The 14,884-nt window shown below is 38.1% G+C and overlaps 1 protein-coding gene across 22 annotated transcripts in view; it reads left to right on the forward strand.

Moving 5' to 3' along the window:
- The window catches only part of CC2D2B (coiled-coil and C2 domain containing 2B), a 221,769-nt gene that overhangs the window by 114,313 nt on the left and 92,572 nt on the right, over positions 1-14,884 (forward strand). For 18 of the 22 annotated variants that reach the window (XR_011488596.1, XR_011488595.1, XR_011488594.1 and 15 more), the window contains 4 exons: positions 10,361-10,421; positions 11,857-11,933; positions 12,292-12,357; positions 13,960-14,043. Coding sequence is in view for 19 of the 22 variants with exons in the window: in XM_070469930.1 (XP_070326031.1) it covers positions 10,361-10,421; positions 11,857-11,933; positions 12,292-12,357; positions 13,960-14,043 (288 nt within the window). In the remaining 3 variants the exon portion in view is untranslated. Of the gene's footprint in view, positions 1-5,999; positions 6,723-6,796; positions 6,983-8,265; positions 8,331-10,360; positions 10,422-11,856; positions 11,934-12,281; positions 12,358-13,959; positions 14,044-14,884 lie in introns of those variants that run through there. The other 4 variants (XM_070469940.1, XM_070469941.1, XM_070469931.1 and 1 more) reach the window with 4 other exon arrangements.

The following is a 14,884-nucleotide window of genomic DNA, read 5'->3' on the forward strand; positions in this document are numbered from 1 at the left end:
TACTCCATAAATCCTTACAGAATGAAAACGAATAGATAGTGTGTCCTGTATTATAGCACCTACCCTATTATATTTGCTGGTTAACTTACCTACGTATTTGAAGGCAAGGGCTCTTCTGACCTCTGTAGCCATGTTTAGTACTATATCTGACATGTAGCGATCTTGGGAGAATTGCTAAGCAGCATATAAAAGATGCTGAATGAATATTGTATCTTTATTAAAGAAGAGAAAATTAAACAATATATTCTTTAGGAATGCCGGCTGAATTTCCCCTGAAATCAGGAACAAGACAAGGGTGCCCACTCTCACCACTACTATTCAACATAGTTTTGGAAGTGTTGGCCACAGCAATCAGGGCAGAAAAAGAAGTTAAAGGAATCCAGATAGGAAAAGAAGAAGTGAAACTCTCTCTGTTTGCAGATGACATGATCCTCTACATAGAAAACCCTAAAGACTCTACCAGAAAATTACTAAAGCTAATCAATGAATGCAGTAAAGTTGCAGGATATAAAATTAACACACAGAAATCTCTTGCATTCCTATACACTAACAATGAGAAAACAGAAAGAGAAATTAAGGAAACAATACCATTCACCATTGCAACAAAAAGAATAAAATACTTAGGAGCATATCTACCTAAAGAAACAAAAGACCTATACATAGAAAACTATAAAACACTGATGAAAGAAATCAAAGAGGACACAAACAGATGGAGAAACATACCGTGTTCATGGATTGGAAGAATCAATATTGTCAAAATGGCTATACTACCCAAAGCAATCTATAGATTCAGTGCAATCCCTATCAAACTACCAACGGTATTTTTCACAGAACTACAACAAATAATTTCACAATTTGTATGAAAATACAAAAAACCTCGAATAGCCAAAGTAATCCTGAGAAAGAAGAATGGAACTGGAGGAATCAACCTGCCTGACTTCAGACTCTACTACAAAGTCACAGTCATCAAGACAGTATGGTACTGGCACAAAGACAGAAATATAGATCAATGGAACAGAATAGAAAGCCCAGAGATGAATCCACGAACCTATGGTCACCTTATCTTCGACAAAGGAGGCAAGGATATACAATGGAAAAAAGATAACCTCTTTAACAAGTGGTGCTGGGAAAACTGGTCAACCACCTGTAAAAGAATGAAACTAGAACACTTTCTAACACCATACACAAAAATAAACTCAAAATGGATTAAAGATCTAAATGTAAGACCAGAAACTATCAAACTCCTAGAGGAGAATATAGGCAAAACACTCTCCGACATAAATCACAGCAGGATCCTCTATGACCCACATCCCAGAATTTTAGAAATAAAAGCAAAAATAAACAAATGGGACCTAATGAAACTTAAAAGCTTTTGCACAACAAAGGAAACTATAAGCAAGGTGAAAAGACAGCCCTCAGATTGGGAGAAAATAATAGCAAACGAAGCAACAGACAAAGGATTAATCTCAAAAATATACAAGCAACTCCTCCAGCTCAACTCCAGAAAAATAAATGACCCAATCAAAAAATGGGCCAAAGAACTCAACAGGCATTTCTCCAAGGAAGACATACAGATGGCTAACAAACACATGAAAAGATGCTCAACATCACTCATTATCAGAGAAATGCAAATCAAAACCACAGTGAGGTACCATTATACGCCAGTCAGGATGGCTGCTATCCAAAAGTCTACAAGCAATAAATGCTGGAGAGGGTGTGGAGAAAAGGGAACCCTCTTACACTGTTGGTGGGAATGCAAATTAGTACAGCCACTATGGAAAACAGTGTGGAGATTTCTTAAAAAGCTGGAAATAGAACTGCCATATGACCCAGCAATCCCACTTCTGGGCATACACACCAAGGAAACCAGATCTGAAAGAGACACATGCACCCCAATGTTCATCGCAGCACTGTTTATAATAGCCAGGACATGGAAGCAACCCAGATGCCCATCAGCGGACGAATGGATGAGGAAGCTGTGGTACATATACACCATGGAATATTACTCAGCCATTAAAAAGAATTCATTTGAAACAGTTCTAATGAGATGGATGAAACTGGAGCCCATTATACAGAGCGAAATAAGCCAGAAAGATAAAGACCATTACAGTATACTAACACATATAGATGAAATTTAGAAAGATGGTAACGAGAACCCTATATGCAAAACAGAAAAAGAGACTCAGATGTATAGAACAGACTTGTGGACTCTGGGAGAAGGCGAGGGTGGGATGTTTCAAGAGAACAGCATTGAAACATGTATATTATCTAGGGTGAAACAGATCACCAGCCCAGGTTGGATGCATGAGACAAGTGCTCGGGCCTGGTGCACTGGGAAGACCCAGAGGGATCGGGTGGAGAGGGAGGTGGGAGGGGGGACTGGGATGGGGAATACATGTAAATCCATGGCTAATTCATTTCAATGTATGACGAAAACTACTGTAATGATGTAAAGTAATTAGCCTCCAACTAATAAAAATAAATGGAAAAAAAAAAAAAAGGAATGCCTGCTGAAAATATGCTAAAAGATACATATAATTTTGGATGGTTCCAATGTTGCTTAGGTTTTTTTGTGTTTTTTTAGGGGGGTAGGTGCGAGCGCTGCAGCACACAGTTTACAGGATCTTAGATCTGGGACCAGGGATTGAACTGGGCTCCCAGAAGTGCAAGTGCAGAGTCCTAACCATTGGACAGCCAGGGAAGTCCCTGTTGCTTAGTTTCAAAAAGAAGAAAACTGACATCTGGACATGTTATAAAGGAAATTCTCAGAGATAATGGCTAGAGAAGAAGATGGGAAGAATTATATCTTAGTTTAGGAACAGCAATCACTATCTTAACAGAATACTGAGTTCAAAAAGTGACTTTTCAAATGGAAAAAAAAAATAAAATTAAAAAATAAATAAATAAAAATTAAAAATTAAAAAAAGTGACTTTTCTAAATTCTAGTAAAGGTTCCCAGTGTTGATTGCCTGGTACTTTGCCATCTGTTGGGAAGAACATTGCCTCAGGTAAGGGCTATAAATAAGCACAAGCAAAAGGTTTCCAAGAGAAGAAAAACATGAGAGAGATTTAACTGAGGACTTCTTGTAAGAAATAGAAATGAGTTAACCAGTAAATTTTCCTCCTAGAATACCTGAATAAATACTGGGAAGGACATTTCCAACTCCCAGGAAAAATTCAGTTTCTAGCTAAATTTTATTTAGCCTGTGTTTGCTAAGTTGCCTTAGTCATGTCCGACTCTTTGTGACCCTACGGACTGTAGCCCTCCAGGCTCCTTTGTCCATGGGGACTTACCAGGCAAGAATACTGGAGTGGGTTGCCATGCCCTCCTCCAGGGGATCTTCCAAACCCAGGGATCAAATCCAGTCTCCTGGATTGGCAGGTGGGTTCTTTACCACTTGTGCCACCTGGGAAGCCCTTTATTTAGCCTATTAAGCACTAAAAAAAAAAAAGACTTTAGTGCATTATAGAATAAAACAGATGGGGTCTCTAAAAACGAATATAAAACAGTCATTCTTCTATGAGTTATTAAATAAACTTTACCAAATACTTGTGATTTGAAAAGAAAATGTGATTTTAAAAATGGAGTATAGGAATAAAAGCACAAAACCAAAGACAGAGTCTATAAAATATCTGCAGTGAGAAGGAAGAAGAGACAACTTAAGGTGATTGGCAACTACCAGAAAATTAAGAGACAAGCTTGAATAATAATGTACAAAACTAAAAATATAAAGTATACAAGGAGAGTGGTTAATGATCCCAGAGATCATTAACAAAGAAAAGCGGCGGGATTTGACTGGATTGTTGGTGATCTCTGGGAAGGCAATTTTAATTAAATGATAAAAGCAAAGTAGATACAGTAATCCCTGCTTATTTCTCAGGTACACATTCCAAGACTCCCAATGGATGCCTGAAACTGTGGATAGTACTGAGCTATATATATACTATGTTTTATCCTATATCATATATATGATAAAATTTATAAATTAGGCACATAAGAGATTGACAACAATAATCAATAATAACTTTTATTACAGCATATTGCTGTAATTGTTTTATTTTATTATTGGTTATTGTCAATCTCTTATGTGCCTAATTTAAAAATAGAACATTACAGCAATATACTATAATAAAAGTTATGTGAATGTGGTTGGTCTCCTTAATCAAGTTCAGTTCTGTTGGAAATGTGGCAGTGCTTCTTCACTAGCAGACGCAGCCTCTCCAGTAATTGTTGCATTTTTCAGTACAAAACTGTTCCTGAATCTGTATAACCATCCCTTACTTGCAGTAAATGGCTTGGTGTCATTTAATGGGTTCTCTTGCTGAAGTCTTTGTACAGACTACATCACAAGTGATGGTACAGCACATTACTCAAGTTGTGATAAGACAAAGTGCAAATTCATTTTGACTCAACCCCGAGGAAGGAAATAAAATTAACCCACAGCAGATAGAAATTGTATAGAACAGGGGTTGGGAAGCTAAGCGATGTTTTTGTAAATAAAGTGTCACTGAAACACAATCTCGCCCATTTCTTTATGTTGCCTATGGCTGCTTTCAGGCTACAGTGGCAGACTTCAGTAGTTGTGACAGAGGCTATATGGCCGCAAACCTAAAATATTTACTATCTGGCCTTTTAAGAAACTATCTGTCGACCCTATATAGAATATGCTGTCTTTACTGCCAAACTAGGTTTACACTGGAGCTTCCCTGGCAGCTCAGCTGGTAAAGAATCTGCCTGCAATGCAGGAGACCCTGCTTCAGTTCCTGGGTCAGGAAGATCCTCTGGAGAAGGGATAGGCTACCCACTCCAGTATTAATGGAATTCCCTGGTGGCTCAGATGGTAAAGAATCTGCCTACAATGTGGGAGACCTGGGTTCCATTCCTGGGTTGGAAGATTCCCTAGAGGAGGGCATGGCAATCCACTCCAGCATTCTTGCCTGGAGAACACCATGGACCAAGGAGCCTGGCTGGTCCATGGGGTCACAACGAGTTGAACACAACTGAGTGATGAAGCACAGCACAGGTTCACACTGAAACAAAGACTCAAACGGAAAAGAAAAGAAAAGAACTAGCCCATAATCATGATGTCCTATGTGAAGAGTTTCTGGAGTATTTAAAGCTTAACCTGAAGAACTAGGGGACAGGATTAGGAGTTGGTGAACTGAGAAGACACTATTAATATAATAATAATTCCAGGAGTTAGGTGTACTTAAGGAACACCACAGATTACAAAGTATTTGCACATGTCCACATACTCCATAACGTTGCTATTTAAAGGAAATATTTCTAGACTTTTTTTCTCCACTATCATTTTTCCTAAATTCCTATACAGAAGAGCCCTAGAAAATCAAGATGGGAGACGCAGTGAGGATTTTATTCAGAATGAGAGTTTGGCCAAATGATTTCGAGGTTTGGACACGTTTATCTGTATGCATTATTTCAGATTATTAGGTGAGTAGAACTTCAGTTCTATTTCTACTTATGTCATAATGTACCAGTATAACCTGGAACATTAGTTTTGCAGCAGTTTCTTTACTTCCACATCTCCCCTCCCCTAAATGTACAAGGTTTGTTAGAAGTTTTAAACACTTTCTAAGTTTCTCTAGAATTAAAGCGCTAAGCACAACGCCTTATAGAGAAAGCAGCTAATAAACATTTGCTAAACGTTTGAATGAATGAAAGCGTACATAGCATCGCTGTGCGTATTTCCATACAAACAAGTTTCCTCACTTCCCCCCACGCCTCCGCCAAGAGTTTGCCACGACAAATTTCCAACCACAGAACATTGTATTTAACTCTTTATTTTAACACGGCGGTCAATCACTGGGAAAGGAAGATAAGACCATGTAAAGTTTATTATTATTATTAAGCAAGGATGACATGACATGAGCGAGCGTGTCCAGCATGCCCTATTTTAAGATCGAAAAATAAATTGGTTACACTAATAGTAGGCTCCGGAAGGAGAAAGGAACCACCCCCACCCCCCACCCCCCGCCCAACCCCTGCATATTCCAGGAGGTCTTTTGAGATGCCACACCCAAAGCGCCTGAACTCAAAGTATCTCTCTCCTCGCGGCAAGGCAGAGGCAGCGCAGAGCGAAGCATGTCGCAGGCTCCCAGGCGCACCTGGACGGCGTGGGCGACCGCACTTCCACGGCCAGCTGGGGAGTATCCTCCACCAGGAACACCTGCTCAGAGGAGACTCGGGTGGTCACCCCGGGCCCGCGCAGGCCGGGGAGCGTGCGGCCGAGACTTTACCCGGATACAATTCTTCACCAGGACGAGAGATGTGGAGCTGTCACGATCCAGGCCAGCCCGCTTTCAGATCTCTTCCAGAACAGCCACCAGGGCAACTGCGGCTACTGAGGCACAAGCTCAGCGGCGGGTGATCAAAACCCGCGGCTCCCACCAGGCATGCTAGGCGGAGACGAGGGCGCGTGTCAAGCCCTGACAGCCAGGTGAGCAGAAGTAGCGCACCGAAGATTCCGGAAGGCACGGGCTCGGCGCGCGCTCCCGCCAGGCTGGCTGAGTGGCCACATCGCGCATGCTCCGGGACCGCCTAGACGCCCAGCCTCGAGGAGGAAGAGCTGCGCAGGCTTGGGGTGCGTGGGGTGTAGACGTCGCGAGCGCTGCGGGGCGGTTGGTGACAGCTCAGAGTCCGTGGTGAACTGCGCGTCCTGACTTCGCCGCCCAGGCGTAGCAGAAGTGCACCGACCATCCAGGTGAATGTCTTAATGACCCATAAAATGTCCTTACCCTTCCCTGTCGGACACTCCAATATTTTGTCTGGTTGCAGCCCTACTCTGCGGAAAGAGCCGGCGGAGTCCCCAGACTACCAGGACCAGACCCGCAGGGGCCGCTGAGACTTGTAGTCCCTGAGATCTGGCCCATCCATTAGTCATCACCTTTGGGAATTGATCAGGCTGAGAACCATTCCATCATACAGCATTCGAGAGCAGTGCTTGATTTGTTTCAAATCCAGGTTCGTATTATTGGGTCCCTACCGTGTGCTGAATGCTTTGCTAGGATTGGTGGAGGGCAGATGAGTTCAGTGCCCAACTCTCGTCCTCACTTTAGAGCAGGCAGAAAGTGAGCTTGCAGGGTAGGCTGTAATGAACAAAAAATACGTTATTATCAGTGCCCTGCTGCTGCTGCTAAGTCGCGGCAGTCGTGTCCGACTCTGTGCGAACCCATAGACAGCAGCCCACCAGCCTAGTGGAGATCATAAAAGGACCAGAGTCAGGGGGGAAAAAAATCCTGAAAGATGTGAGGTTTGAATGAGGCTTTGAAACGTGGAATGCTCTAGATTAAGGGAAAGCTGGAAAAATCAAACAATGGAAATGCCAGGGAATATAAAGAAGAGTTTGGTCTGAGTATAGCTGAAGGTTTATTTTGAAGAGTGGTGAGCAGGGCTTAAAGTGGGGAAGTGGACAGAAGCTTTCTTGGCCTCACTTAGAGAAAGGTGATCCGTTTTGAGTTTCTCTCCAGCAGGGACTATAAGTACAGGCGCCAAGATACATGTTCAGGTTTAAATAAAATACAGCATCACAGGACTTAACTTGTGTCCAGTTTCTAGACCTCATGGTTCTCAGTGCTCTATGGGTTAATACATTTTTATCAATCCTGGGATGAACTTTGTGGGTAGTAAAATTATATTGCATTGTGTGTTGGATATAATCCTTCAAATATACTACAGTTTTTATAATTTGTTTTGTCACCTATTCACTTTTTATGTATTATAATGCCAGAAGTTTCAAGGGAATTAGACCCAATCTTTCTTGACCTACAGAAACTGGTTGTGATGTTTTCAGGCTTAGTTCTGAGAACAATGGATGATTTAATTTTGATGCCTTTCAAAGACAGGTGCAGATTCATGGATCAGAAAATCCTTTGTCAAGACTTTGTTGCTAGGTTTTCTTTTAGAAAATAAGATCACAGTTTAAGAAAAGATACTAATTTTCAGACTTAGGTATGGAATACATGGAATTCATGCTAGTTTTTGTGAAACACTGTGAAATAATTCTGTCTCACACTTAATTGTAGAATTTTTTGGTTAAGTTCCACCTTTTCCATATGCCAGTACCAGTAAAGATTAAATATTACAGACGATCAATAACTAAATAGTATTAAAGGCAATAGTGTGTTTCTTTGTTTAGTTTTTAGTTAAATTAAAAATTTTACATAGCATAAGTTTATCTTATGCATCAAAATAGTTATTTTCTCTCAGTAATATATCATTCTTAAAAATATTTCTTATTTATTTAGAAAGTGGAAATGAGAGAACCATCATGAAAAAGATTTCAAAGAGAAAAGAAGATATTTTTAGAAAAGTAAGGTATTAATGGAGTTTATAAGGATTTTGATTATGCAGAATAGCTCAATTATAAATGTAGGATAATCTTGGAAAAAGTTATATATTTGGTTTTATATACAAATCATACAGTTCATATGTTAAAAAATAATGTGAGAATTTAAGGGTGATATACTGTTTGATCTGTTAATTATGTAATTAAGAGTATTAGAGGTGAATTACTTATATATTTGCTTATTTATTTGTTCCCTTATTTAAATATTTATTTATCTGTTCTCTCAGCCACCTACCCAGCAATCAGTTCCCTACTTTGCTAAAAAAAAAAAGATGTTTTTCCTTTTTTTAGTCAGCAAGTGAAACATTTTTAGGACGGGTATCTACATGTCACCTGCAGTAATTCCAATTAAGATTCATATTTTACTCCTGCCTTCTAAATGGGGATGGGCAGTTATGAAAAGTATATCCAGCATATTGGGTGATATTATTAGGAATTAAAGGAGACCTCTGTCACTCAGTGGCATTGATGTTCCATCACACCTTCAAGGTTTGCTGTCCCCTTGGTCAAGAATAAAAGTAGGTATTTTTAATTTTGTTGAGGAAAATGCTGAAGGTTTATTAAGAACAGAACATCTTAATGTGTATTGACCTTATTCAGCAATTGTTAAGTGTGGTACAGAAACCACTGGTGGATTTTGGAGTTCTTTCGGAAAGTGTATCAACTAAACTTGTGTAACTATGGTCATGTCAGTACCCTCATGTCAATACCCTGCTTTAGCTCTTGACTCAAATTCATGTTTTTACTGTGATTATAAATCTGATGTGTGTCTGCTTGTGCCTCCCACTCCAGCTGCACACTGGTTTGGTTGGCATGTACAGTTGTTTAAAGAGTCTTTTGCTATTCTATTTTTTTAACTTAAAATGAAAACCAAACCTATCCATATTGTGCTGAAAAAGAGTTTAACATTGCTAGTATGGTTTCATTCTGGAATATTGAGGTTTAAAAAGTGGTGGAGGAAATAAAAGCTGATTTTAACATGTTGAGTTTTTGATAATGGTAGGATATTCAATTAGAAATACCATTAGGCAACTAGAAATATGGTATTCAGGAGAGCAGTCAAGGTTAGAGACACATTTAGGAAGTCATGGGAATATATACATTCTGCAAAGCCTTTGAATGTACCCACATTTAAGCTATTAAGAGAAGTGTGACCAACGAAGGCTACAAGGAGTAAGTGACCAGAGAGGTAGAATGATAGAGGACAAGGATCTGGAAAGCTTTTAGAAAGTTATCATATGCTACAGAGTACTCAGGTAATAGCTAACATTGATATGGTGTTGAGTTTCAAAGTATTTTTATGTGTTTGATCTCATTTGATCTTCCTAAAAGATACATGAAGTAGGCAATATATGAACACTAAGAACTAACTACTGGGTTTTGTCATTAAAATGTCCTTTTAAATATTACAGAGAGCAATTTCTTAATTTAAAAATCTCCTGTGTGTAAAGAGCTCATGCCTGCATGCTAAGTCACTTCAGTCATGTCTAGCTATTTGTGACGCTATGGACCATAACCCACCAGATTTCTCTTTCCATGGAGTTCTCCAGGCGAGAATACTGGAGTTGGTTGCCATGCCCTTCTCCAGAGGATCTTCCCAACTCAGTGATTGAACCTGTATCTCTTCCTTCTCCTGCATTGGCAGATGGATTCTTTACCATTAGCACCACTTGGGAAGCCATAAAGAGCTCCTACCAACTGATAAAAGAGTGAAATTTAAGAAAATAGGCAAAAGATATGAATTGTCATTTTAAAATTTGAGATAGCTCTTGAAGGGCTGCTGATGCTGCTAAGCCACTTTAGTCATGTCTGACTCTGTGCGACCCCATAGACAGCAGCCCACCAGGCTCCTCTGTCCCTAGGATTCTCCAGGCAAGAACACTGGAGTGGGTTGCCATTGCCTTCTTCATTCAAAGGACTGATGAACTTATGAAAAAAATGTTAAATACCGGAACAAAAAGATGCAAGGTAACCCTCCCCTTCTTTTCTTGCAGATGTCAGAAGACACAGATAACACTGCAGGAAAAGAAAATGTAGAGAAGCATCTCCAAAAAGGTTCTCAATAAGTATACCATGGCTCTGATGCTTCTGGACTTTATTTTTTTAAAGAGATGACTAATCCTACCCCACAGTTTCGTTTGGGAACACAGTTTCTTAAAAGATGAGTTCAAACAGAAACTAAACTTCCTGTATAATATTTAATATGAGTAGGCATAAGGAGATAATGGTAAAGTCAGTGCATGTAATAAAATTAAATTTTGTTTCCTCTCTTTTTCTCTGCAACATGGAAAATCTCCTCATAATTCAGACTGTGTTCAACCATAAAGATACAGAGATCTAGAACATGCTTCAGGAAGCTTCAGATCTCAGGAAGAAAGATATATAAACAATGGTTTATCCCTGCTTCATTCATCTAGCACATATTTATTAAGCACCTACTATATGCCATGTGTCATTCTAAGTTCTGGGAATAGAGTATAAACAAATCAACTAATAATTTTTAAATTATATCACAGAATACTGCAGTTAAGAATGAAGATGTTTGGGGACTTTCCTGGTGGTCCAGTGGTTAATACTGCACTTCCAGAGTGTATGGGTTTGGTCCCTGGTGGGGGAACTAAGATCCCATATGCCTTATGGCCAAAAAGTTAAAATAAAAATAAGAAGAAGGTTCTCATGACCTATACTGATTTAGCTTTATGCTCACCGTTTATTTTCACCATTTTCTATTTACCATTAAGTGCTCAAAGGCAGGGAGAAGAAAAAGAAAAATACAAGGCAAAATGACCATTAGGTCCTCCATTTTCTGTGCCTCGGACCACATGACTCCTGTCCTTCTGAGTCCATTTGGTAGATCATCTGATGGGTGAATCAAAAATAATACATGGCTTAGAGTGCACTCAACAGCTGGAGCAGTCTTTATACTCAACAGGATTGTTTCATTTCTTGTAGGAGCTGGCAGGAATTGGGGTCAGCAGTATTATACTGAATTTTCAAAACTGACATAAGTGGTTAAAAATGAGTGCTTGAAGACTTACCTTTCCTTTTTTCAGATTCCTTCCTCTTCAGTTTAATCAAGTTGAAGTGTTGATATTTATTTATTTTGTAGACTATAGAGCAGATTATATAGAATGGCTTTGATATTTATTTTGTAGACTGTCTACAATTTATATAGAATATTACTGTTTTCATGGATTTTTTTTCCTAAAAGGAAAAAAGGTTTCTCAGCAATTTTTTTTTTTTTTTTTTAGCCTAACTGCAAAATTCAGTCCTGGTCATGCATGACTATTCCAGATGAAAAGGAGGAAGGTTCTAACTCTGTTTCCTAGATTCTGAACTCTCATGGGACAGTGATTTGATCTTTATAATTGTCATGATCCAAAGAAATGCATATTAGTTAGCTATTTAAAAGTACTCTATTGCTGTATTGCTATTTAGTTATACTTTAAGAAAGTGTCATGAGCTCTGTATTATGTTGGCTTCTTGATAGATTTGAATGTAGAAGAAAATCGAAGCATAATAGAAACTCTGAGAAGCAAAGTAAGAGAAAAGCTAAAAAATGCCAAGGTAATGTTCATTTTTTTGCTTTCTTATTTTCAAATTTACTGTTTAAATGCAGCATATATCATGGTGAACTTTTCTTTGTCAGAAAAAGAGCTAAAATTCAGTTTTAACATAACTCCTTAAATCCAAAAAGCTTTAGATTCTTTTCCCTGCTTTTTTTCCTTCAAACCTAAAGCCAAGAAAAATTAAGTGATTTACTTGTGGTCACTATATATGACATCTCAGGAGAGAACATGTGTATACTTTTTTTAAAAGAAAAACATTGAGAAGTCTTTGTTTTTATTCATTTTTGGCCGACGACTTATGAGCATGATTAAACCTATATCTGTTTTCCATACTCTTCATTTGCAGTGTGTTTCAGATTAATCAAGGTGAAAAAGCATCAACTCAACTGCTCATTGATAATAAGATATATCAGTGGTCTAAGGTGAATAGCTCTTTTTTAACTTTTTAAAACAGCTTTATTGAGATGTACTTTACAGAGCAAAAATTCACCCATTTTAAGTGTACAATTCAGTGAATTTTAGTAAACTTACAGAATTATGCTGTCAACACTATAATCCAATCTAAGACCATTTTTGTGACTCTTGTGCCAGTTTTCAGTCACTCTCTATTTCTACTTGACGTTATTTTTTATCCTAAAAAATTATAATGCAGTATTTTAGGTGATCCCTGACTTACAGATTTTGTTCTAAAATCCCATGTGTAATCATATATTTGAAACTTGAAATGACAAAACAACTCACATTTTGAAAGAACTGTGTTATTTAGAGTAAAGGCAAAGCAGCTTTAACAAAAAGATGCAAACTAAAATATCTTCTTTAAGGTAGAAGTTTTAGTCCTCTTTAATTTAACAGATAAGTAGTCCAGGCTGCTAGATGGAGAAGGACATGGCAACCCACTCTAGTATTCTTGCCTGGAGAATCCCATGGACAGAGGAGCCTGGCGGGCTGCAGTCCATAGGGTCACAAAGAGTCGGACAGAAGCGACTGAAGTTGGACTGAAGTGACTTGTATGTACACACACCAGGCTGCTGGGAGAGTTCTGCCTCTTCAACACTTGGTTTCCATCCCTGAGTCCAGTGGCAAAACTCCAGGGTTTTCATTTGCTGGCCAAAGGCAAGGCAGGAGGAAGAGAGCCATAGGATTGCAGATTGATCTCTTGCAGGACAAGACCTGCAAATTGCACACCTTATTTCCACTAAAAGAACATGGGTGCATTGTCTAGATATCTAGTTAAAAGATTCTATTATTAGAGATAGGAAAAAAGATCATCATGAACAACTAGTCATTTTGCCATAAGCAATGAGAGTATTAAACCCTACAAACTTTAAAATGCAATGATCATTTCTTGGGTTTTTACAAAATTCATGTGTCCTCTTTGTAGTGTCCTTGGATTCTTAGTACAAATTATTTTAATTAACTTTAAAAGTAAAAACAGACTAAAGAAAAGATGTTTGTATATATGTTATTCATTCAACAAATGAATAAAAGTGTGCCTAGATTGGATATAATTTAACTGTGAATAGTAAAAAAGAAAAAAAGAAGAAATTGGTCAAGATCGCTTCATTGAACGTCAAGAAAAGAGGTGAAAAGGAAGAGAAATTGGCTTCTAAGAATTTCCATTACAAACTAAGAAATTGGCATAGCTGCTCAGGAAGTTGAGGATTTTAGCAAATGACTTTGTAAAGACAAAGGGAGGTAAAAGTATATACTGACAATTTATATATAAGTATTGTTGAAAGTTAATGGGCCAGCTAAGTTGTAGATACAAATAAGATATAAGAAAGCTTTAGTATTTTGCATATTTTAAAATTCTTTGGCTCCTAGGAACTAGCAGTTTGATTGATTGACTGATTGATAAACTGATTCTTCTCCCAAATCTCTCTAAAAACAATCCATTAAATGTATCTGAGAAAGAAGTGATAGGTGATTTACATTTAAAAGATTCCTTTATGGTATTGAAAAGTGAGAGTCTATTTATATTAATTTCAGCACTGAATACTGGCTTACTGTTGTTTAACCCACAGGCTGAAGTTCCACTGGATGAAGGTCTTTCATTTTTCGTTCTGAGTGGTGAAGAAGACTCAGCTAAAGGCCAATCTGCAGAGCAGGTTGGATTTGTTCCTCCTGAAAACATAGGCAGATTTAGTAGGATAGGGTTTATGAAAGAGATTTACTTGGTCACAAATAAAAAGCTGGGATTTAAGATGAGAGCTTGATATTACTCAGCTGTCAGGGCAGATCTCAGCTCTGAAGCCAGGTTTAAAGCCCTACCAGGGGTGCAGTGAAGGTAGCTTGGAAGGTACAAAGAGCTCCTCTTTGTGGTTGAAATCTTCAAAGAGATCCCCTATGTGAAGATACCTCAAATCTTGCTCAAGGTGTCAGGGTCATATCTTGTTTGACTTTTGAAAAAAAATGCCACAAAAATTTCTGATTTTAAAATCTTTTTTGATTTCATGACAGAGATATATACAGAAAGTATGAGGATGCGATGACATGATATGAACCTAGGTGATACTTTACCGTGTTACTCAATTTTGTCAGAGTTGATCAAGGTCATGTACAGTTATGTATTCAAAGGAATTTTATGATTCTTTTTATTTAATTATTTATCCCTAAATGTATGTTTTTGAAAATTAAGGGATTTTTATTTATGTGACTCACATACTCTGTCTGCTTCTTTCTTTCAATATATGTAGATTTTAAGTTAGACAACTAGAGTCATCTAAAATGGTGATTTTTGTGTGTGTGTGAAGAGACATAAAATTTCTGATATATAAAAGTGTATGTTTTTACATTTAGTAATATATCTACTTCAATATCTCCATTGTTTGAAACTTTTATATATATTTCGGAAATAATTGATCATGTGTCACAGACTTCTACTTGTATCTTTACTTTACTTGTTTTTCTTAAATAGCATCCAGAAAAGAACATGACTGCTCTACGTTA

Source organism: Odocoileus virginianus, chromosome 7, assembly GCF_023699985.2.
Source record: "Odocoileus virginianus isolate 20LAN1187 ecotype Illinois chromosome 7, Ovbor_1.2, whole genome shotgun sequence".
Lineage (NCBI taxonomy): Eukaryota > Metazoa > Chordata > Mammalia > Artiodactyla > Cervidae > Odocoileus > Odocoileus virginianus.